A 26,129-nucleotide genomic window follows, 5' to 3' on the forward strand; every position below is an offset into this window, starting at 1 on the left:
CAGTTGTATGAAGTTAGGTTATATGATTGCATCCTACAGATTAGGAAATTGAGGCATGGAGCTAATAAGTAGTTGCTTGAGTTTACAGAAACTGAGGTATATACATAGGTTGTCTGATGGCATATTCTGTGCTCTGAACAACTATGTTGTTTGAAAAATGTTGATTTAAAGAAATAAAACAATTTTGGTATTTATATCTTGGATGAGTTACTATTCCTATTAAGCACAGTCTGTATTTTAAAAGAGCAAAATTCCTTAAATATTCCTAACAATAGTGAAGGTCGCTCCTGTAAGTTATGAATGATTGGGCATTATCACATATTTTTGCTACGATATATTTTAAAAAGTGAATTTCTATTAATTAGGCCCCATATCAAACGCATCAATTAAAGCTGATTCTCTCAAACTCACACCTAGTGTATTCAACTGAAGGTAACAAGAGTTGATGCCTATATTAATCCTTATTTGTGAAATCTCTTTAAATATTTCTTCAGGACCAGCTCTTAGAAGGGAACCCATTTGTCTGATGGAGACCCTATTTGCATAAAGAATGAACGTTATGTCTCAAAATTTAGGGGTTACCTACTTAAGGCATGCATCTTCTAAGAGCAGTAATAATCATTTTCTGTACTGACTCTGCAAGATAAATGAAACAACCTCTTTCTCAATTCTTCTCTGTTCCAACATGTCACTTTCTTTGTGACTTTTGAGGGGACCCTAAGGTAAGAGGCTAGATCTGGAGATACTGCCTATATTATTTAGACCAGTGATTCTCAAAGTGTTGTCCCTGGACCAGCAGTATCAGCAGCACCTGGGACCTTGTTGGAAATGGAAATTCTCAGGTCCCACCCCAGAATCTACTGAATTATACCCTACAATTGTGGAGTCCATCACCCTGTCTTTTAACAAGCCCTCCAAGGGATTCTCAAAACTAAAGTTCCAGAAGCAACACTTCAGAATGTGTTTGTAAAGTTTCCACAGAAATCTGATGATGTCAACACAAGTGTACAAGTATGTTGAAGTTTTATGTGAAGGAATAAAGCTATTTCAAAGGTTATTGATAATCTAAATTTCCATTCTGTTTTCTTCTTCATGAAAAACGTTTTGTCTACCAAAATTTTATAGGATATAATGAATCCCCTTTAAGGACATTTGTGTTAGTGATTTCAGAAGAAATTTAATGCAACAATAACCTAAATAGTACAGGAACAGCAAGTAAATATCAAGGGCATAGAAGCTTATAATAGAATAACCTTACTCTATGAGAAGGTATTCTAAAACTAGAAACTATTCAGTTCCTTGACAGTGAACTGCGGGAAGATGCATGGCATTCTTTTCATGTTTATCTTTCCACTCTCTTACTTCCCAGGCAGGCATTTTTCAATGAGAATGTTTATTATGAAGGATTCATTATCAGAAGTTTGTTGTTAGTTTCCCTTTAGTGTTGCCAGTATTTTTAATGATGAAGTAATTCTATTCCATGATTAATAAATGATACAAAAGGGACTATTGTCTTTGGTGTAAATTAGTTTGATAAAGGGAAAAAAATCACAAGTTTAGCTTTCTGCTGCTGCTTCTTGTAGTAGAAAGCTTTGGGAGTTCTTGCCCAATCCCTTTCTGAGAAATGGCTTTCTCACCCACAGTGCTGGGTCCAGAAGCCATGTTTGAAGAGCATGGCCCCACCTCCTATCTCAGGGGCAAAACTGATGGAATCAAATGGGTATTTGACCAAGAAAACCCATCTATAGCTTTGCTGAGCCAATCAGATCTGTCAGGGTTTGCAGACTCAATCCAATTTTCAGTTCTTGGATGAAAAGGTCACCTTAGGGTCAGGGCTTATATGGCCATGTGTTTATTAAAGAGAGAAGACCAGACTTTGAAAGGAAGTAGATGTCTGCAGAGGGAAAGAGAAAGAAGAAAATACTAAGCCCCAAAGAGACAGAGAAAAGTCATTGGTTCTAATTTTCCAGCTTCCGGTTCAGTTCCTCTTGAAATGTGGCTGTCCTTCCCATCGCACACATCCTCTGTAAGCTTCATGCATCCTCCTCTTGGTGTCTGCTAGTTTGAGTAGGTTCTGTTCCATGCAACCAAACATCTCCCAATCAAGATAAAGCTTTTTTAACCCTTGGAATCATCCCAAAGGATTTTTGTGTGGGAGAATCCAGCAAATGTGTCATCATTATTTTCTGATTAGCCATGTGCCTTTGTTCAAAATCCCTACTTTCTACAGCATGGCAGATCAGACAATCCTTGTATACATCGCTGACTTTTTTAAAGATACCTTACTGTAACTAAAGATCACACTGATCTTGCATTGGGGTCTTATTTCAGTAGAAGATACGCATTTGTGCTAGTGAAACTATACACCCTTCTCATCCACGTATGAAAACTTGTCAGTGTAATTTTTGATGCACAAAATGTCAGCCCTTAACACTTCTGAAATGGACAGATGCTTTGAGGCAATTTTTAGAGACCCGTTTCATTTGTTGTCTGTTTCTACTTCTTATCTCATAAATATCCCTATACAATATGAAAAAAATCACAAAGATCTAGATAAAAATTAGTGAAATCAGTAGGCAATAACAGTGATTTCAATTGTTTTTGTGGTGGAAGGCTGTCACGGGACAGAGGTAGCCATATCGTTCAGTGTTTACACACCAGCGAGTTGATACAGCATTCACTTTTAAAAATATTACCTTTACTTTTACTGCTTTTGAAAATGTATGTTGCCTACAAAGGCTTACTAAATCAGAGAATATTAAAGACGATGACCTCATTACCTCAGAGCTCCTGTTTATCCTGTGAAGTCTTAGCTTTGTTCATAATACAAAGCCATCCCCCTTCAAGGTTTCCTTAGGCTGCTGGTTAGAACACTGTCCAACACATTGTAAAACACGGTGCATCTCTTCAGGAAAGACAAAAGTGTGCAAAACTCCTACTATATAATACTCAGAATGAAAGTGAGATACAGCTGCTTTAATCAGAGATGAAAGATAATCCTGGGGAATTAGTTATGGACAAAAGGCTTCCGGGAGACACACACAGTAATGGCTTCGTGTGGAAGGTTGACTTGAACCCTTCCGCTTAGTTCTTTCTTTTTTTAAAAAATTAATTAATTAATTAATTAATTAATTTTAAAAATTAGTTTCTGCTTTATAACAAAGTGAATCAGTCATACATATACATCTGTTCCCACATCCCCTTTCCACTTAGTTCTGACTCCTCAAGGATGGTAGTCGATGGGGAATTTGGTTCAGTGCTGAGGATGGTTAACAGTGTATGTTCTTCCTCCTACAGACTTGCTTCTCTGCTGGACAATTCATGGAGATATTTCTACAGAACAAGCTTTCAGCCATTTCTAAGGAGGACTTTAAGCAAATGAGTCCAGGAATCATCCAGCAATTGCTGAGCTGCTCTTGCCAGCTGCCCCAGGACCAACAAGCAAAGCTGGCACCCCCCGCTCCAGAGAGTAAGTTCTGGTTCTTTACTCGGAGAGCTAATGCACACAGTGTATGCAATAATGTTGGTAAGTGAAGGATACGTACTGTATACCAGGCACCGCTCTAAGCATTTTACATTGATCAGCTCACTGAGTCCTCACACAGTGCCACCAGCTAGAAATTATTATTATTATCCTCACTTTAGAGATGAGGAAACTGAAGCACAGAGAAGTTAAGTGACTTGCCCACGGACACACAGCTGGTAAGTGATAGAGCTGGGATTCAAACCCAGACAAGCTGTTTTTAACCACCTATGCTATACTGCCTTTCAACGAATATTTTATATTTTGTGTATAGCTTATATAAATCAAGTTTGTCCCCTGTATTTGACTCAAGCATGGACCAACTTCAAAGTCCATAGTTGAGATGTGGCATGGTATATGAGAAAGAACATCAGTGCTGGGATCAGAAATGCAGAGCTGAGGCATGCCTTCTTTCCCCAGCCAACTCTGTGATCTTCAGGAATCTCTTTATATCCCAAGCCTGTCTCTTTCTCTGCACAGTGGGAAGCAGTGATATTACAGGGCTTCCTATCCATTTCCACATGATGGCACACAGTAAAAATGAAGGCACATTGGGTTAAACCAAGGAGGCTGTTCTGGGAGGGAGGTGACCAGTGCAAGGAGGTGCCAGCCTCCCGGTTGTGGAAGTGAAAGGATCAATATTCACACTCACCTGTGACCCATAACATCACTGCAGTATGTGAGCACTACTCTAAGACTTCACAGTATACCAGTCCAGTTCCAATGGGCTAATGCATACAAAAATGCATTCTGTAAATTTAAAGCACCTGACATTTAAAAGTCAAAAGAAAAAAAAGTGGTGGCCTAAGAACATCTATGATGGATAGTAAAAATATGACATTTAACTATATTTAAAATATTACCATTGATCTGAGGGCCTTACACATTTTTCAGAACTGCTTTTCTTTCTCTTTGAGGTAGTCTGCAATGCCCGTCATAGCAAAATTGTTCAGTTACTTATTTCTAACTCATAATGGATTCTACATTGAGTGATTCATTTGAAGATTGTGAATAAAAACATGCCAGGTCCATACATCTAAGACTCCACATTCACGGAGAGGAAAAAAAACTTCATTAAAAGTGAGCAGCTAAATAATTCAACACCTTGTGGTCAGTGATGGCTCAAAAATGGATCTGTATAACCAGACACCTCCCTGGCACGGGGTCTGGTTATACAGGCCAATTGGAAACAGGGTTTTGGACTGAAGATCCATGAAAAAAGCTTAATTCCCTTTTTAATTAACTTCTAGACCCTTCTAGGAAATAGTCTTCCTGAGAAAAATCCAAACAAGTCATACTCACTAAAAGAACCTAGAAAAACATCACCGTCCTCAATTTAAACGGTTGCATCATATAACTAAAGAGAAAGGTTTGTGTTGTTGGCCTTTTGAAATTACAGGAATGTAAGACATTAAAGAGGGGAAGACACAGGGAGACGTTATTTAGAACACAGTGTTCAGTATGCTGAAACTCAACCCCTAAGCACCACCTTCAATTGAATTTCCAGGAAAGAATGCTCTGGCCGTGTAGAAATCATTTCAGACCTGTTCAAAGAAGCTGCTCAGGTTTGGTTAAGAATTTAGTTGGTAGGTCCAGTACTGTTGTAGGGATGGGAAAGATTTATATCACATCTGACTCCAATCAAGAAAGATGTACAAGCTCCCAAGGAAGGAAACATCCTTTCTCTTCCAAAACCACACTGTAGCTGCCCTCAAGACAATGGGGAAAGTAGAAGAATTAAAGAACTTGAAACTTTGCCTTTTGCCTGGGAAATGTCAGCCCCTAATTTGTCCTTGCTGAGTTCCTGACATTTTCTGATCTTTTGTAGCCACCATAAAAATGTGGCAACTTTGAACTTTATTAGGCACCCAGGTGCTCAGGTTAAACTTCAAAGGTCTTTAATTTATCTGTTAGTCAAGAAGAATCACTTTCCCACTGAGAGTCTATTTGTGGAAGAATGGGATGTGAAACTTGGTTAAATATCCCTAGGGATTTTTTAACAACGTAGGTATTAAATTAGAGCAAAATAAAACCTCTAGGCAGGTGTATGATCATTCCAGACTATTTCTGTTATTTTTTTTTAATATCGTAAAAGATACATGCAATTTACCATCTCAACCCTTTTAAGTGTATGGTTCGGTAGTATTAAATATTTTCACATTGCTCTGCAACAGATCTCTAGAAATGCCTCATCTTGCAAAACTGAAACTCTGTATCTGTTGAACAACAGCCGTTTTATAGATTTCCCTAGCAGCCTAGGAGTAGCGGTGAGAGTGGGAAAACTCAAAGTGTGAAAGTTTTTTGCCTCCTCCGAGTACACTACCAACTTTATTTTAATGTTCGATCTCTGTATAATTTAGAGCTTATACTTCGATAAAGGTCCTCGTCACATCACAAGCCTATTGTCATCTTACCCGCTAGTGTCATTAACATGACCTACTGTGGAGAATGACTGTCCCAGAAAAGTACAAGAATGATGAGGATGCAACATCTTCAATTATAACACATTTTAAGATGGTAATTTCTTAAAATCCACAACGGGCTCTAAGTGCAATAGTATGATAGCTGAAATTGTTTGATTTTTTATCTATCTGTGGTCACGAAAGGAAATGATAGTTTAATTTTGTAATTACCTACCTTCCTTGTTTACAAACCATTTGGCCTGACATTAGTAACTTCTGAGTTGAAACAGAGTATTCGCTCTGAATATCTGCAACCAAAGGAAAATGGTGTGTGAATACTCTTTATCCCCAAATCATATATACTTGACTCTGAAAGCCATTTCTTTCTCTTAATCTTTCTCTTTCTTCCTTTACCCTTTTATTTCTTCTCCCCTCCTACATATTTGTTTCTGTTTGAATAATTGTAAAAAATTGCACTTTCTGAACATTTAAAAAATCTAGAAGCTTAGAAATACAGAATAAATTTTAGGGGTTTTAAAAACTTATTGCAATAATCCAAAAGGTAGGCTGTCCAAATTTATATTATCATCCATTACCCATTGACTGATCAGTTTTTACCAGTACAATCGCTCGTTTTAGTCACTGAGAATAAGAAACACTTCTGACATCACAAATAATTTTGAGAATTTTTGCAAGAAAGTGCTCATTTTGTCCACAAATATTGATCTACAATGGCCCAAACTATATGCTCCTTCTGTAACATTGCTTCCTTGCCTTCGAAATGTTTAAATGAAATTAAGTGACAAATATACCAGTGTCTGTCAATAGAGGTTGTAGTTTAAAGTGAGAGAAATTATTTTTTTGGGGGGTAGGAGGTAAGCTGGCTCCTTGCTTGCTAGGGTGATTTTTTCATAAGGGATAGTCAGGATAACTTCGAAGCAACGGAGTAATTTGGAGAAAGTCTTTTCATTCTTTTCCTTACAAATTAAAGCCTTGAAACCTTTGCGGGCCTCTCACTGTTGTGGCCTCTCCCGTTGCGGAGCACAGGCTCCGGAGGCGCAGGCTCAGCGGCCATGGCTCACGGGCCCAGCCGCTCCGTGGCATGTGAGATCTTCCCAGACCGGGGCACGAACCCGTGTCCCCTGCATCGGCAGGCGGACTCTCAACCACTGCGCCACCAGGGAAGCCCACTTTGAAACCTTTGACGCAATATAGCACTCACAAAACAATTTTGTATCCCTATCCGTTATAGTATAGGCTGGATTCTTCTAGCATGTTCCCTGGCAGAGGCCCTCACAGGGGCTCTGACTGTTTTGCCATCTCCTTTTTGGCTCAGAATATGGCTACAGCACCGTGGCAGTGACGCTGCTCACGCTGGGCTCCATGCTCGGGACGACCCTGATCCTCTTCCACTGCTGCGAGGAGAGCTATAGGCTCGTTTTACAGCTGTTTGTGGGTCTGGCTGTTGGGACCCTCTCTGGGGACGCTCTGTTCCATCTGATTCCTCAGGTAAGCGGCTATTTTCCGTTTCAGATGGAGTGTTTCGAATTTCTCTTTACTTTGTGCCACTGGAGGTGTTTATGCCGAATGTCACAGTGACGTGGATGCATAGATACAGTGGCCAGTGTTTTCCTTGATCATCAGTATTATTTCCCCAAAGCCCTTGTAGGAGAAAAGAGATGATTAATCATTAGATCCACCAGGTTATTCTTACTTTTGAAATTGAAAACTATGTGATCAGATATGGATTCCTATTAACAAACATTCCGGAAGTGTACGTATCTATAAATAAGAACGAATGGGCTATAAGATGTACTGGTTTCTCTCCGGTGGCCCCCACCCTCCTCAGCTCCACGCTCTGCTCTTCTCTGCTGTCTTTTCTGCCCCCCAAGATTGCACCCCCTCAGCTCCCTTGCAGGCTGGATTGTTGTTTGAGTTCCCCCAGGGGGTGCACAACAGAAAAGCCAGGGCAGGAGGAGAGAGTGGCAGGGGTATCTCTTTCCCGCTCCCTCCCTCCAGCACTGGCTCTAGAAGCAGCTGATTCCCCGCAGAAATACACCTCCTGCAGGAGGCCTCCTCCCTAACTTCATCTCCCACTGAGCTTCAGTAATTGAGCTTCAGTTATTTCCAACCTTTGCCCTTTGCCCTTTCAGCCCTAAGAGTGATAATGGTTCCCTGGGGTGGCCAGTTTACGGGTGTCTCATTATCCCTCATTCATACCCTTGACACCTGCCCACACCTCTGTCATAGCACCACCATTAACCTCTCTTTGTTTGAACCATCAAAATGAATTTCTCTTTCTTGCCCAACTATTAGCGTCTAGATTTCCTTTAAGAAACATGCAATCTCCAGGGAGCTGGCTCTTTGCTGAAGTCTTCGGAGCTCTTTATTTGTCAGAGATGAAAGGATTAGAACCAGAGATGCAAAAGAGTTCAGGGAGAAAGTTCTTCAGATGAGGTTATGTATTCCTTCTGAAACCTCTCATGATGGATAATGATGAGCCAGTGATTTCCCCCACCTCTCACAAAAGTCTGAGATGTTAAAATTTTCCACAAGCCTCTGGCAATTTCCTGCAGGGTCCCTCTTGTTGCTTAGAGGCTCAAAAATTATTACGTGTTCTGAAAATTGCAAAGTGAGCATTGGAGAAATGAAACAAACCATTATTAGTTTTAATTTCCCTTATAATCTAAGTTTCAGGAAATATTTCAGGGCTTACTGGCTTGAGGCGGTGGCCGAAGCCTGTTTCTAGGTCACTGCAGTGGGTGCAGAGCTGTTCATTGCCCAGGATCCTGGGAAGTAACAACAGGATCTTAAGGCTGCCTGGGTCTCCCCGAGTGGGAGAGTACACAGCCCAAGGCAGCAGGGTTGGACGTTGTGGGGAGTGGGACTGTCCACCGGCCCTATAGAGACATATTTACAGAGGGGAACTTAGCTGGGTTTCACTGAGAAGGCAGTTGCTTTACTTGAGGAAAGAGAGGAGGACATAAGTTATTGGGAAGTGGAAGATAGATGCCGTACAGGTGTGGTGGAAAGCTAGAAAAATCAGTGGTTCCTGAATGTGATGCAAGGCAAGTGTTTAAATGTCTGCACAGAAATGAGAAAAAAATGAGAAAAATCCCACTGTCACGATTTCCTCTTTTAACTAGCTGCATTGATTCAACTTGAAGATGTACATTTTATTCTGAAATTGTGAGGTTTTCCTCTGGTTTCTTTTCTGATGTGACATCCTCTGTTTTGTGACATAATGGTAATTCCAAATATTAGGTGCCTGTCCTTTTAAGTCTTTACCGAAAGAAAAAGTGGACTAATGTGTATATGTCTTTAGTTATGTCCATACACTCAATGTGTATATGGAGATCCATACATATACTCACATATGTATACATATGTATACATATGTATCAATATGTATATGCATATGTACATAAATATCTATACACTATTTATATGAACATATACACATATAATTTTTTTCTTTTCTAAATTTAATGGTTAGTAATATCCTAAATATGGAAACCACAATATTTCCCAAACTGTCTTCTCCTGGGGAGGGAATATGATACATTATGATTTACTAGCTCACAAGAAATCATGAGGTCAACAAATGTATGAGACAACCAGTGGGATGAGTCAACTAGAGGAAAATTCCTAATGCTTTTCTAGTATCCTTTTGTGTCCCGGACAGCTGACAGTATTGCTGGGCATACAGGATGCACTCAATGGAAAAAGTCCTCCAGGTGGATTTCTTACTTATTTGAACATTTATTAAAAGTTTTCTTTAATTGCTGTGGGGCATGGGGTGAATAAACCCTGGATGAAATGTATCTTTATATTTGTTCTGGATATAGAAAACATAGATTTGTTATAAAGTTTTGCTGTGCAAATTGGGATGGATTGAACTGGGAAAAAATTCAGCTAAAGGACTGAGAATGTATGAGAATTTAGGCCACTTGCTGAAATAAGCTTAGGCTTTAGTCTACTCATTAGCAGCAACTTTTCAAAGCTCTCCTTTCTTTTTTCACATCTTATTTGGCCCTGATTAAATCATATAGTGGAAGTATTCATACATCTAAAAGCAAACTGGGCTTTGAATGAATTCAGGTGTTGTCATGGGGTTCCCCAGAATGGAAATTGAATATATTTTCAACAATGGACCTACTAAATAATATTTAAGTCATCAAAAGTTATTTCTTTCTGTCTCTTTTTAGGTTCTTGGTTTACATAAGCAGGAAGCCTCAGAGTTTGGGCATTTCCATGAAAACAAGGGCCATATTTGGAAACTGTTGGGATTAATTGGAGGCATCCATGGATTTTTCTTAATAGAAAAATGTTTTATTCTTCTTGTATCACCAAGTGCCGAGGTATATTTTAAATTTTATTTATCTTTTATGTTAGGGCTTCATGATATTTGTCTTTTATTTCAGAAATACTTGTTCAAAAGTAATTAACATCTTCATGAGGTTGTCTATTTAAGGGATGGGACTCCGATTTCTAGGACACACAGATCATTCTGACTGAGAGCTTCCCTATAAGCATGATTATTAATTTTTCAAATATCTGTTGCTGGCCCATTACTATACTTATTACAGCCTCCTTTTTGACCTCCCTGGCTAGTTTAGAAACAGGAGAATATTTCATGTCTGAGAATGAAGGGGTTTAAAGGCCTAGCTACCAATCTGTGTTTTGGGTATCTTTCTTAACCCAAAACAAATGAACAAGCAAACAAAAACTTTGAAAATTCCAAAAATTATGCATCATTTTCTATCTTAAGGACATTTAAAATTATGCAAACAAGAAGCTCAGGAGTGGGAATTCCAGCAAATCTTTTTTTCAGCTTGAATAATTGCTTTCATTGTGCCTGCATTTGATCAATTTCTACATATATGATGAAATGTAAAATGCAGTGTGGCTTATTTTTAGATTTTGTTTCTTTTTGCTCTTATATATTACCCTATAAGAAAATAGATGAACAGTTTTGAACATAAATGCTTGTAAAAAACAAACAAACAAACAAAAAGCTCCAGGAGACTAAAATAAACTTTCCCTACAAAGTCCTGGGATTCTGCAGTCTTCATGGTTTTCTACTTATTCCCTGACTTTCTTCCTGTTCACATACTATAAAATGCTTGTACTCTGGGCAAACACTACTATCTTTTAAAAGACTTTTAAACAAACTTTTAAACAAGCAAACACTACTATCTTTTTTTGTTTTTACTCAGAAAACAAGTCTTTATTAATTTCTATTAATTAGGTATTGTAGGTATAAGCAGAAGCAATATATGTTATAGTCATTTTCCTTGAGTAACTGATGCTATTGGTATTTTTTTTAAACGTCTTTATTGGAGTATAATTACTTTACAATGGTGTGTTAGTTTCTGCTTTATAACAAAGTGAATCAGTTATACACATACATATGTTCCCATATCTCTTCCCTCTTGCATCTCCCTCCCTCCCACCCTCCCTATCCCACCCCCTAAGTGGTCACAAAGCACCGAGCTGATCTCCCTGTGCTATGTGGCTGCTTCCCACTATCTATCTACCTTACGTTTGGTACTGTATATATGTCCATGCCACTCTCTCACTTTGTCCCAGCTTACCCTTCCCTCTCCCAGTATCCTCAAGTCCATTATCTAGTAGGTCTGTGTCTTTATTCCCGTCTTGCCCCTAGGTTCTTCATGACCTTTTTTTTTTTTTAGATTCCATTTATATGTGTTAGCATACAATATTTGTTTTTCTCTTTCTGACTTACTTCACTCTGTATGACAGACTCTAGGTCCATCCACCTCACTACAAATGACTCAATTTCATTTCTTTTTATGGCTGAGTAATATTCCATTGTATATATGTGCCAAATCTTCTTTATCCATTCATCTGTCGATGGACATTTAGGTTGCTTCCATGTCCTGGCTATTGTAAATAGAGCTGCAATGAACATTTTGGTATACTATCTTTTAAAAGTCTTTTAAAAGACTACTATCTTTTAAAATATCAGCACTTGTTGTTTATTATCCCCCCTAAATTTATTCAAAAATTCTATCTCATGCATCAAAAATAAGGTGGTTTATGGATGGATAGAAGGATGGTAGATAGATAGATGGGTGGTAAAATAGGTGTAATAAAATGTCAATCGTAGGATCTAGGGAGTGAATATCTGAGTGTTGACATCAGAGTTCTTTTAGCTTTTTTGTATATTTGAAACTTTTCACAATAAATAGGTTTTAAACAAAATTCTGTAGAAATTTTTTCTGTTTTAATGAATCAGGGTTGTTCTTTGGCCTGGGGCCCAAGCTAGGGTACTATAGTAATTCAGGAATTAGGAATGACAGTTTCAATCCCAACACTTTCTTAAAAACTTAGGAATCCCACTTTCTCTAAAAATTTAGGAACTTAACCTCCACAAAAGGAGTTCTAATCTAACTAAGCATTAAAGACAATAATAAGATCCCCATTTATACACAATAGACTAGCATTCATGGACTGGAAAAACTAATTCAGAAAGCCAACATATCAACTTGTGCATAATTATTAGAAATGTAACCAGATGGAAATGAGTGAAATAAATTCTGAACATTCAAAAATTATATTTTTTTCAGATGGTCCTTGGAGTTGTCAGGGAACTTAAAAGAGTTTTAAGAACATAATTTTAAGATTCATGATATTGTGTAAAAGAAAAGAAATGTGAATATTTTAGAAGCTACAAGTACTTTAATTGGTGACTATCTTTCTGGAGATACTCATTTAGTAGTTATAGGGTACAGTACGGTTTCGATGATCATCCTTTTGGTATCTCCATCAGAAAAAACTCACAATTTAATTTTGCAGTAAATAAAAAGACAATATAAAATCACCACCATTCATGCCTTTGTAAATCATGACTAGAATTTTTGAGGTTGCATTCTTTTTTTTTATTGAAGAATAATTGATTTACAATGTATTAATTTCTGCTGTACAGCAAAGTAACTCAGTTATACATACATGTATTCTTTTTTCTATTCTTTCCCATTATGGTTTATCACAGGATATTGAATATAGTTCCCTGTGCTATACAGTAGGACCTTGTTGTTTATCCATACTATATATATTAGTTTGCATCTGCTAACCCCAAATTTGCAGTTGCATTCTTAAAGCATTTAGACTATGCATGATGTTTTAGGGCAGTCCTAGGCCCTAAAACATTCATTTTAGCAAGTATTTATCCTGATGAAATTCTCCTAGTACCCTTTTGGTGTCATCCACCTCTTTGGCCAATAAGCAAAATGTTAAATAGAACCGTGGAATTAACAAAGGCTGCACCTGTGTTCTTCTGGCTTCAGCACTAATTTTAAACCATCCTCATCCAGCAGGGCATGTCACTGGTTCATGGGCACATGGGACATTCCCGCCATCTTGCATTCAACACTGAATTAAGTGACCAGTCAGGCAGAGGCAAATCTGCTTCAACTATCCAGTTGGTAGGTTACTGACCTGAAGTATTCTACTGATTTGATTACCTTCTTTCCTTTATTCCTTGATAAATAGATGAGAATCAGTAGGCTAGATAAGTATTAATAGAATCCACTCCTGATTTGCCTATTCTTGATCATGATAAATCCTATTTGGAAAACTTTGCCAAACACCTGAAAGCTGTTTTCAAGGGGAAAATGCATTTTCCACGGATTCAAGCCACTCCTCTCTGCACCTCTTTGAAACCCACGTGGATCAGATTGACATAATAAACATATCCTTAATCACTCTGTTTACAAGGTTTTTTTTTTTTTTTTTTTTTTTTTTCCCCCCTGGTACGCAGTACTCTCACTGTTGTGGCCTCTCCCCTTGTGGAGCACAGGCTCCAGAGGCGCAGGCCCAGCCACTCCGCGGCGTGTGGTCAGCAGGTGGACTCTCAACCACTGCGCCACCAGGGAAGCCCCGAATTTCCTGTTTTTTAAGGAAATTTTTTAAGGAAGAGGAACTCACAAATCTTTCCAGTCATCAAAGGAGTTTTAGATATTTGCCTCTGAATTCCTTTACATACTGTGACAATATATAGCTTTTTGGGGAAAAAAAATCCTGGAATAAATGTCTGAACTCCTGTCTTTTAATAGTCTTTTGATCTTAATCAGGCTTTTGATATAATGTAATTTTTAAAAACCCCACATTTTTCTTTTGTTTCTAGATCCACCAATTTCAGGCAAGAGGCCTGTCTACCTCTTCTAATCCTGTATCCTTCAGATCCTACCTTCTCAGCCACCCTTCTCCAAAGATAGCCTATCATTACATCTTTTGAATAACTGCTGTTATTCTAACATGTGAATGTTAAGTTTACTTTCTCTGTTTACATTAAAAAAAAAGATGCTTATGTCTCACATTAAATTTGTCTCAAAGTTTCCACGATTTTGGGTGATAGGAATATGCTTCTAAAAGGACATGTTCCATAGACAGATAAGAAGTATTCTTTTCACACAATAGAACAAGAATCTTAGGCCTAGGGAGGGAAAGTGTCTTTCCTGAAATTGAACCATGAGTCAGTCTCTGAAATAAAATCATATCATCTCAACTTGTAGAAGTCAATTCCAAAATCTCACCTTCCTGTCATGTGAAAGGATGAAAAATCTTTTCAAATTGTATTCTTTTGTAAGTTTGTTGATCTCCTTTCTTAGTCAGCAAGTTTTGTTTTGTTTCCTTACTGGAAACACAACAGAAACAGCATCTTATGCTACGATGAATGAAATGAAGTGTTAGGTTTGCAATGGTTTCTTCTCCACAGTCTACTTAAAGATCAGAAGAGAATTCCAGATCCACAGTCTACTGTACAGGAACAGGGCCAACTGAGGTCAAGAATCAAGAATCATTTTTTTTTCCTATGGCTTTTGGGTTTCATAAAGACTTCCATAATTTAATAATGAATTACAGACTATCTAAGTAGCCTCTAACTCTCTATGGAAGACTCTGAGCTATGTAAGAGTGCTATTTCCATCTACATGTAGATAGTGGGAAACACTTGCTTGCAGACTCGTGGCTCTACCTTCTGTGTTTGTCTATGAAATTGAAAAGTTCTAATATACTCCGGAGGATCAAAATGTCTTTTGATAATCAACATAACTCTTCATGTTTCATTTTTCGATAAAATGATGGCTATTGCTTATCATTCATATTTTATTTTTTAATCTAAAATAGAAAGGCCCAGAAGATGCACAGGCAGCTGAAATTCCTATAGGCAGTCTGAACGCCCCCAACAGAAAATGTGAGTACCAATTTAAAAAATCTAAACATTAAATATAGAAAGTGCCATAGAAAGAGGTTATATCTGTTTTGAAATAAATATGTGAAAACCATGTAAATTTCATATTGGCTATGTATTTCATTATTAAAACTTTTGCAATGAAATTTTTAATAAGGGCTCATTCCTATCAGTCTTTGAAGCCTACTACACATTAATATCAGTGTTACTTCATTCTTTAAAAATGTTTTCCCCAATGGCTTAAAACTGATCCTCTGGAAACTTTGATTAGCATAAATACTTACGTGGTTATCAAGGCTCTTTTAAAATCCTGCTTACATGATGATTTGAGCCTTTTACTTCCCATGAAGTCTGGAGACAGTACCGTTGTTTTGTCTTCTATCACAGTCTACTGATAATTCATCACAAATGTCTATCTCATTTATGATATTGTCGTTAACATGGTAGAGTTCAAATCAGTGCTATCCCGTTATTCACATCTTATGCTATAACTCATTTGTTTGTATAATTTGCATCCAGTCTTCTTCTTTCTATGATTTTCCCTATTTCTGAATTTGATTAACCAATCTTGGTTAGGACTTTATTCCCTTTTGCTCATACTTCTGAATAATTCTTAGAACTTTTTTTTTTTAAAGGTCTGTGTTGGTTTTCATCAGTTGCTCCTGAATCCTTGCCCCATTTTTCTAGCTGATATTACTCTTTTGTAAACACACTTCTCAATAGTTTAATGTTAAGCAGTCATGATTAGTTATGCCCATTCTATCAGAATAAGTTAGTTACCTGAGAAGAAAAAGAAGTATTTATTGAATACTTATTATATGCCAGGTACAATGCTAAACACGTGACATGGATTATCTCATTTAATCCTCTTACACTCTACTGAAGTAAGAATAATTAATATTCAAATTACACAAACGAAGAGACCAGTCATTAGAGAGGGTAAGTCACTGCCCAGGACTACATAGCTACTAAACTCTAACATTGAGGGACTAAGAAATGCTAATGCAGCAATAATTTCCTTGTGATCATTCATTCAGGCATGCATCCCTGTATTTTTTCACATTCTTTCATTCATTCAAGAAATGTTTGGGCTTCTTGGGTGGCGCAGTGGTTAAGAACCCACCTGCCAATGCAGGGGACACGGGTTCGAGCCCTGGTCCAGGAAGATCCCACATGCCGCGGAGCAACTAGGCCTGTGCACCACAACTACTGAGCCTGTGCTCTAAAGCCCGCGAACCACAACTATTGAAGCCCATGTACCTAGAGCCCGTGCTCTGCAACAAGAGAAGCCACCACAATGAGAAGCCCATGCACCGCAACAAAGAGTAGCCCGCTCACTGCAACTAGAGAAAGCCCACGCACAGCAACGAAGACCCAACGCAGCCAAAAATAATAAATAAATAAAGTAAATGAATTAAAAAAATGTTTGAGGATGTTTTAGGCACTGTGATTGCACTGGGGAATAAAATTAGGAATGGTCTTTATCCCTAGGTTGCAATGTGGTTGAGGATATAAATGCTAATAAGAACAAACAAGGTGGTAACAATCACTGTTCTGAACGTGTTTGATGTTTTCACGCCCATAATTTATTTATATGATTCAAAATATGTAATTACGTAGTCTGTCCAATTCTTTTTTCAGGACATTGGTAGTGATATTTTTCCTTCTAAATATTTAGTTCCAGGAGAAATTTTAGAAGGCCTGGCACCTAGAAAGTATAGCAGAGACATTTCTTTGTATTTGTTTTTAGAAGAAAGGAAGCGGAAAGAAGGCTACACCTAGTCCAATTAGGAGCAGAGAGTGGCTGTAATAATGGAAGTGGGAGTAATAATGATGGTCGTATTCAAATAGTTGGTAGACCTCGTATGTTTCTACTTCAGATATCAGTCTTGGCATACAGAATGATTAGGGAACAAATCCAAATTCAGTTATGCAACTGCCCCTTTTGCCAGGGACATATTGAATTAGCTTCAAATATTTGATTACTTGTTTCATATTACCTCATTGGTGGAACTCAGGATGTGAAAGTCCTATCCACAGTCTGATTTAAATAAACAAAAAGCAGCGTGATACAAGATCCAGCCTGGGTATTACCATGGAAAACCTCTGCTAAGTCAGAAATGTGGAACTCAAAATGACTTCCATGTACCGAAGGAAAGGTAAAATATTATTGATAGTTCTGTAACGAATACATTGATTTGCCAGTGAACGCTTGTCTTATCTTCCACTGAGTAATGTTTCAATTGTCCTAAACAACATGCACAATGTGCTCCTTGTTGTTTATGTGCAAATATGTATATTTGCCTTGTGGCTTGTTACATGGCCATGATCTGACATTTAGAAACCCATCATCAGAGATAACAAAATAATAGGCAACAAAAATAGGCTGCAGTGTTTCTTGGCAAAGTATAAATTGGGTAAAGGTTTTCCATCCAAATATATGCTGTTAATATCAAAACTGTATGTAGGCATACACACAGGCATGGATTGGAAATCACAATTTATTTGTATGCTGCAATGTTGTCACATGGATTACTTTAAATTATTTGATTTTATTTCCACAAAGAAGAGCTTTACTTCTGAAAATTGGCAGGAACAGCTGAGTGACCTGTTTGCATTTTTAGGCTCAGATAGCTTCCAGGCAATGCCAGTAAGAACTCTCTGAATTCAATACTTTGATATTTATTCTGTATTTTTATGACTGTTGCTTAAAATCTTCTCATTTTTGTTAAAGAATGAAATGAATTAGGAAACCACCAGAACGATAGAACTGAGTCTCACCGTGATGGTTCTACATAAAGCATGATTTTGAGATGTAAAATGCATGGCATGTCTTTCCAACACAGGCAATACACTTATCTCCTGGCTGACAGTCTGGGCTAGATCTGCTGTTTACTGAAGTTCCTTATTTCACAGTGTGGGCTATGAAATAAGTCAAATCATATCCCCCCAGTAAACCATATTTACAATACAGTCCCTCCACAGTCTTAGACCAGGTAACAGAAACCAGAAGGTAACCTCTTCCTATTTTTATTGAGTGTCCAGTTATTAGAATATTGTGGGCAGTTCTGATAGTAACAATAGCAACTCCCAACACCTGTCACACAGTATACATCAACTGAGTAATTAGACTAAAGCAATTGATTTTAATGGCTGTTCTTATCAAATGGTATACCTAGGTAGTTCACTGTCAGAATATGTGTTATCCCTGGAATACTTTTTGTATTTGTTAATGGCTCCAACCCATAATACTAATGCACAGTTTTAGGTTTTTGAAAACAGAAATTCTGTCCATCAAAAACTTGAACCCAACTGTGATCTAATTATTTCATTAATTAAACCCATTATGGTCCAGTTTATTTCATTGGCTGTCTACTAATCAGCTAATGTATATAATGTAATAGAACCGCATGAAGACAGCTTCTCTTTATTTTATTCAACATCTAGCCGGTCTAGTCAGAAAGACAGAACATTCAGTAAATGTTCCAAAGCTAACTTTGGGATCAGAAGGGATGGAAGCGGTTCTGCCGTGGTCACATTGGGGAGTGAAGGAGGCAGTAGAGGAGGGTGGTTAGCACCAACCAGAAAGGGGGACGATCACAGAGTGGCAGGAGGTTGACCGTTGGCTCCAGGAGACTGACACGAGGGGCAGTCTGACTCAGGGGACAGTTTCAGAAAATAGACTCCATTTTAATGGCATTCTGCTCCGAGGGTCTTAAATTATTTAAAAATGCTTCACAAAAGACATTATGTGGAAAGGTCATCGAATGTATTTTGGAAAGTTATAACAGTGTTATTTTTATCTTCTTTTGGCACAGCTGAACAGGAGGATAGAAGAGCGAATGCCCTAACTTATCTCATAATTAGTCAGACCCATTAGAAAAATGGTGACCATAAATCCAAGTGTGCCATATCGGTTGCCATATTCGCATCTCCGGTCCTGACCTATTTTGAAAGCTGAGACAAAGTGGAGTTACTTAATCTGGTGCAATTTAAGAATGTCGAGGCTGGAGGGGAAAGTTGGTCGTAACTGAAGGATTCCATGAACTATGTAGTGCTTTGTTAATGCTTCTTACACCTTTTTTTGGTTCCTTAGGCAAAACCATTAGCTTGTTAGCAGTAATGATCCTGGTTGGAGACAGCCTGCATAATTTTGCAGATGGCCTAGTCATAGGAGCAGCCTTCTCATCTTCATCCGAGTCAGGAGTGACCACAACAATTGCTATCTTGTGTCATGAAATTCCCCACGAAATGGGTAAGTCTGACAATAGAATCACTCTTCCTGCTTGCTGAGAAAATCATAATATATTTCTAGCCATGGTTTACTAGGCTTCTTTTTCCACCACATGATTGAAAGATGAATACTTTCTGTTCATAATTTATTTAAACCATCAAAAGCAAAGAACTAGAAAAAAATTACTGTACCTCAAGATAGAATTCAATTAGACCCCTTTATGATATTTCCTGGATCCAGAAGTGACTCTTTTTGGATTCTGGAGAATTCTATATGGGAAACAGTCATTAAAGGTGGGGGGAAGGGATAAATTAGGAGGTTGGGATTAAGATATACACACTACTATCTATAAAATAGATAATCTACAAGGACCTACTGTATAGCACAGGGAACTCTGCTCAATACTCTGTAATAACCTATATGGGAAAAGAATCTAAAAAACAATGGATGTATGTATATGTATAACTGAACCACTTTGCTGTACAACTGAAACTAACACAACATTGTAAATCAACTATACCCCAATACAAAATAAAAATTAAATTAAAAGATAAATAAAAATACTGGCATAATAAAAAGATTCTTTAAATTTTTTAAAAAAGAATTTCAGCAAAAACTTTAAAATCTGCATATTAAATGTGGGAAAAACATTAATAGGAGAACTTTTGATCCATTATGTCAGCAAACAGGCCAGTGAGATAAAATAACATTTAAATTAAAGCCAAGCCATGGTTTCATCAGCCTGATTTACACAAAATGTCTAAAGCCAAGTGTAACATTGAAATGACAGGCATATGGTATCAGATTCATGTAAGACACTTTTTCTGGATAATCTTAATAACCCATGTAATTCAAATCCTTCCTCCCAGGAACCAAGAGGAGATGGAATAGACATTTCTGAAACAGGTCCAGAAAGAGGAGAAGCTGGTCCCAGGCACATGCGAGCCCTAGAGAGAGGGCTTTTGGCAGTCACTCTTTCTTATCTCACTTTCACATTTACATTGCCCACTTGGGCCACCCCTGACCTCTTGGGTTCTGTATCTATTGCCCAAAGTCCTGTCACTGATCATCACTGACCCATTCCTCTCTGAGGAGTTTATCCAAGGTCCTTCCTGAATCCGTTAAGACATAACCTGGTCTGGGGGCCATATTATATGGTCCTATTTTAGCTACTATGATAAAACCCAACAGAGGTGGCTGACAGTCTGCAACAGGCCAGCAAAAATGTCTGAAGACCTGTTCATAGGATTAATTATGCAATAGAACTAGGAAACTGAGTCCCCAGGTTGTCGCTTTTTTAAAATTTTTTATTGAAGTCTAGTTGATTTACAATGTTGTGTCAATTTCTGCTGCATAGCAAACTGACTCAGTTATACACACATAGACATTTCTTTTTTATATTCTTTTCCATTATGTCTCTTTATTGAACTTCAGCCTCTTCTCAATCCCAAAACTAAGAAATAGAGCCTCTCAGATTACAAGATCATTCTTCTTTTGGAGGAAAAGTGTAGAGGGAATAAGGTGGTTTTTCTATAATCATTAAGGCAGTAAAACATTTTCTAAAGGAAAAACTTGTTTTCCTAACCAACTTTTGCCATGATTTAAAAATCTCCTTAAGTCATTTTCTCTTTCTCCATAGCAGTTCCTGCCTAAGTAAAAAAAAAATAAGCCCATATAATGTTTACTACCTTGGGATTTTGCCTGGCAAGTTTCCAGGTAAAAAGCTTCAGAAATCCCAGGGCAGCAAGTACTTTATTTTGCATTTGTCTCAGTTGAATATGTCACAGGACATTAGGAAGTAAAGAGTATGTCACAGTTCTCTCTGTATATACTATCTTCCAGAGCAGTAAAAGGAACAGAGCTCTTGAAATGTAACTTCCTAAAGTATCATGAGTTAGGCTATAAATCCTAGAGAAATATAGGAAAGTGTTTTATTAACTGATCATTCAATTTTACTTATAAAATTGGCCCCAGTTGCTGAAATTTGAAACAAATAGCACATGAGTTGAACAAAGGCATCATCGGTTAAATGATAATTCTATTTTCTTTTCCCTTAAATTTCAGGAGACTTTGCTGTGCTCTTAAGCTCCGGACTTCCTATTAAGATTGCCATCCTGATGAATTTTATAAGTGCTTTAACTGCCTTCATAGGACTGTATATTGGCCTCTCGGTATCCACGGATCCCTGTATTCAAAACTGGATCTTAACAGTTACTGCTGGGATGTTCTTATATTTATCCTTGGTGGAAATGGTAAGCTTTGTGGTTTTTCTATTTCGTTTTTCCAAACACTAAAAGTGCAAAACAGAGAAAAAGCAGCAAAACGGAAGGATCAATAGGGAGATTCTCTTCTCTTTCTGTGCAATCCAAGAAAGTAAGTGGTAGGCAGAAGAAACATAATTTGAGATTCAGAGAATATTGACATTCTTTTAACTGAAATTAAGTGGAATGATTGAAACCTTTATAATTGTCAAAAAGTGATTGTCATTTCATTCTGCTCCAGCTTTGCATCTATAAAAGAGGCCTATACTTCCAGCTGAAAAATGAAAAGTTCTGTTAAACAGCCAGCCATTTTGTTTCTACATTAGAAAATATTTCAACTGAATTTGTCATTAAATTAAAGAGCTCTTTGGCTTTAATGAACCAGCCCTATCTTTAAGCTGCCAAAGCGCTATCATGCTGGTGAAATGAGAAAGATTATTATAGTATTGAATCTCTAAAATTGCAATATATTTTTCCTGAAGAGGTCCTTGCTGACATTAATGGTTAGGTTAACTCAATCATCACGTTTCATCCCCTAGAGTCTGAATTGAACCTGGGAAATGTCACTTTTTTTTTTTTTTTTTTTGCCTCTTAAGTTCTGTTCTCTGCAAGATAAACCAGTTTTTTTAAGGTCACCTTCTATTAGATTGTTTACAACTTACATGTCTTTTTTTTTTTTTTTGGCTGCGCCATGGGGCCTGGAGATTTTAGTTCCCGACCAGGGATTGAGCCTGGGCTCCGGCTGTGAAAGTGCCAAGTCCTAACCACTGGACCACCAGGGAATCCCCTACAACTTACATGTCTTAAGATAAAAGTCATAATGATTTTCCTGTCTCATGGATGGGAATAAGGCAAATTAAAATGGCATAAATTAACAAAAGAAATACATATTTTTAAAATCACCCTTTGTTTTTTTTTTTAGATGTTGGGGTAGGAGTTAATTAATTTATTTATTTTTGCTGCGTTGGGTCTTCGTTTCTGTGCGAGGGCTTTCTCTAATTGTGGCAAGTGGGGGCCACTCTTCATCGCGTGTGCGGGCCTCTCACTATCGCGGCCTTTCTTGTTGCAGAGCTTAGGCTCCAGACGCGCAGGCTCAGTAGTTGTGGCTCACAGGCCTAGTTGCTCCTCAGCATGTGGGATCCTCCCAGACCAGGGCTCGAACCCATGTCCCCTGCATTAGCAGGCAGATTCTCAACCACTGTGCCACCAGGGAAGCCCCAAATCACCCATTTTTAAAAAGAAGTCTTTATTGAATTTGTTACAGTATTGCTTCTGTTTTATGGTTTGGTTTTTTGGCCACGAGGCATGTGGGATCTTAGCTCCCCAACCAGCGAACGAACCCGCACCCCCTGCATTGGAAGGCAAAGTCTTAACCACTGGACCACTAGGGAAGTCCCAACAAAAGAACTATTTAAGACCTAAAATCAATAGAAAGCCAATCTGATCAGAAATAAAACGTGATTACATGCATCCTGGAGCAGAAACATAAAATAAACAATCTTGAAGGTCATATGTGGAACAGGACCATTGAGGTTGACTAGTGATTTGGCAGAAAACAGCAATTGTCCTGGAAGTAAGTAAAGAGACTGTTTCATAAGGGAAAAATTCTGGAAGGCAGGAACCTGGGCTTATACAACCAGAAGAGTGCATTCTGTAAGCAGAATTCAAGAAGGGGACTCTTCAAGTAAAACCACCATCTTAAACTGTGCTGTAGGGACTTCCCTGGTGGTCCAGTGGTGAGGACTCCACCTTCTACTGCTGGGGCTTGGGTGGGGAGGCACGGGTTCAATCCCTGGTCAGGGAACTAAGATCCCCCATGCCTGTCGGGGCACAGCCAAAAAAAAAGAAACTGTAAATGCTTCTGACTTTTTGGTGGTCTTTCTTAATTCTCATGAGATTCAAGTATATGAGGTAAACACCAAAATGTACTTTCATATTTAGAAATGTTCTTACATATTGTCTATGATACTCAGGGAATTCCCTAATCTTGGTAGTGAATATAGTCAGAGGTGCAGCTGATTCTACCCATCTTTTCTGAACCCCGGTCCCCAACCCGCAATCAGTGTTAGAGAATCCTGCCATCCTTCCAGTTTGAGAAATCTGGATTTCTCGCCTTGTGTGACTTAGAAAGCACACGGCCACTCATCACTGAATGTCGTGAGCTACCTTTTATTTAAAATATCTGTAGATCCATCCTTAAGTTCACTCCGGAGCCTCCTGATTTTCAGCTTTGCATTTTTTTTTTAAACATCTTTATTGGAGTATAATTGCTTTACAATGGTGGGTTAGTTTCTGCTTTATAACAAAGTGAATCCGTTATACATATACATATGTCCCCATATCTCTTCTCTCTTGCATCTCCCTCCCTCCCACCCTCCCTATCCCACCCCTCTAAGTGGTCACAACAGCTTTGCATTTCTAATTACTTTTTTCTTTAGGAGTTCGTTGGGGGCAGTTGCTATATTCTTTTGAAGTTGAATTTGTGTTTTAACACAGTGTAGTCTCTCTTCAAGTATGATGGATGTGGATGTACGTAGTTAGTCCTTTCTCTTTGTCTCCTAAAATTGACCTGAAAAGATTATCAAGAACCATTTGAGCCCTAAGCTAAAGACATCATTTTCCCCTCAATGTTTCTTCTCCCGGTCTTGTAAGGATAAAGAATTGCTTGTAAGAAAACAATGTGGCTGACATCCTATGAAATTCTAACTAGAAGAAATCCTGACCTTATTGCAAATTACTATTGGCCAAAGAAAAATCAGCATCCTGGCAAAAAGACAGGAAAGAAAATACTCTTAATTTCCTGGGGCTACTTCCTATAATCCAGGTCACCTGCTCTCACGGCCTTTAGAGTAACTTCTAAACAAATACAGCTCTTTCACATAGTGGCAAGTTTAACTCTTGTACTCTGGGGCCATGCCAAAGAAAATACTTTTTTGTCATTACAAGGGAAGAAAACAAGGTTTCAAGACTCTGTACAACAGCAAAGAAAATAAATGACAGCCACTAAAGGGTAAGGGGGAATACTTTCATTCACTGGGTATTTACCAAATTCTGGAAATTTACCAGGCATCTTCTGAGCAAGGTTAATGTGAAAAGATTAGCTAGATTTTTGCTTTGCTTATTTGTTTCAAAGAAATTGGGTGTGTTATTTCAAACTCCTAAAAGGAAAAGAACTGGGGGCAAAAATGGGGCCATTAGCAATGATGCCAACAAAGCAGAAAGTCTGCACTAGGCAAGTCTGCCAGCCTAAACTTCTCCAAAGTGGTATTGCCTTATCCAAGCACATCACCTCTCAGTTCCACTGAATAGTTTCTAAAGTAAGTTAAGAATGAATGCAGCTCTGGGTGGCCAGAGGAAATTCATTCTCTCTTATAAAGATCCATGTGCTAGACTGGGTTTCCCCAAAGCAGAGTCGAAGACAGAGGTGTGTGTGAAGTCAGTCAACTTGGGAGGCGACCCCGGGGAGCAGAAGGGCAGGGCAGGTGGGGTGAAACAGAGAAGGATAAAAAGTCAGTAAAACAGTGGGTTTTTGTTAAGTTCAATACCACCACGGGGCATCTACCACACAGGACCTACGGGGGGGGCTTCTGTCCCCATTGTTTGTTGGTCCCATAAGCATCACCTCCCACATTTCAGGTGATACATGTCTGAGTGCCAAGGGAGTTCCCTGGCAGTGTCATGCCATCACGCTGAGGAGCCCAGGGCAAGAGAAAGAGGAATGTAGTGTAGACCTGAAACAAGGCTTTGTACAGGACTGGTTAACGCCCTCTTGGAAATGGTCTCTGCCGCAGTAGCTGGGGTGAGAGATGGGCTGAAAGAATATGAAATAGCACACACGTGCTGGCCATTAACAGTTGACCCCACCCACCACTCAGATATGCTCCTGGTCTCCTTCACTTTGGAATTCCATCTATACCAAAGCCCCTGCAGAGCGGTAGACAGCAAAAATCTCCACAAAGACTTCATACAAGGTAGTTAGTGGAAACAGTCTCTAAACCCTACTGGTCTTGAGGCAATATTTGATATTCATGATCTCTGTCCTTTCAGCAGACAATCTTGATTCTCCCCACCTTCAGGCAGCACTTTGACTGACCTCGATTTCGTTGCTGGTAGGGACACCCAGATCTTCCCTGAGGGATCCTCTTTGTCCTTGTCAGGCCATAGTTCCTGTGGTTGCCTGTTCACCACTGTCACCAGGTGTGGAAACACCAAGAAAGGCTCCACGGAATTCTCAGGTTTCCAGATACAGTCCTTGCTTACTCCATTGTGTAGCAATCACCCTACTCGTCATGGTAACCACTGACGATTGTTCCCATCAGCATAATAACTTTTTTCTCTATTGGTTGATCCATTAGCATGAGATGCTCAAGTGACCAGGTGGTAGACATAACTTCAAGTTCAGTGGAAACATTCCCTGGTGTATTCTTCTCAAGGACAAGGATCTGTGTGATCCGATGGTGCTAAAGTTTGCAGGAACAGGAAGCACAAATTC

The 26,129-nt window shown here is 38.5% G+C and overlaps 1 protein-coding gene across 3 annotated transcripts in view; it reads left to right on the forward strand.

Annotated features, from left to right (window-relative positions):
• Window positions 1-26,129, forward strand: part of SLC39A12 (solute carrier family 39 member 12) — a 72,808-nt gene that overhangs the window by 28,329 nt on the left and 18,350 nt on the right. The window contains exons 5-11 of one of the 3 annotated variants that reach the window (XM_060095495.1): window positions 3,298-3,469; window positions 7,262-7,434; window positions 10,134-10,286; window positions 13,266-13,376; window positions 15,079-15,145; window positions 19,239-19,397; window positions 21,441-21,628. In XM_060095495.1, the coding sequence (XP_059951478.1) occupies window positions 3,298-3,469; window positions 7,262-7,434; window positions 10,134-10,286; window positions 13,266-13,376; window positions 15,079-15,145; window positions 19,239-19,397; window positions 21,441-21,628 (1,023 nt within the window). The remainder of the gene's footprint in view (window positions 1-3,297; window positions 3,470-7,261; window positions 7,435-10,133; window positions 10,287-13,265; window positions 13,377-15,078; window positions 15,146-19,238; window positions 19,398-21,440; window positions 21,629-26,129) is intronic. The other 2 variants (XM_060095496.1, XM_060095497.1) reach the window with 2 other exon arrangements.

The sequence above is a fragment of the Mesoplodon densirostris genome, chromosome 4 (assembly GCF_025265405.1).
Source record: "Mesoplodon densirostris isolate mMesDen1 chromosome 4, mMesDen1 primary haplotype, whole genome shotgun sequence".
NCBI classification, from domain to species: Eukaryota; Metazoa; Chordata; class Mammalia; order Artiodactyla; family Ziphiidae; genus Mesoplodon; species Mesoplodon densirostris.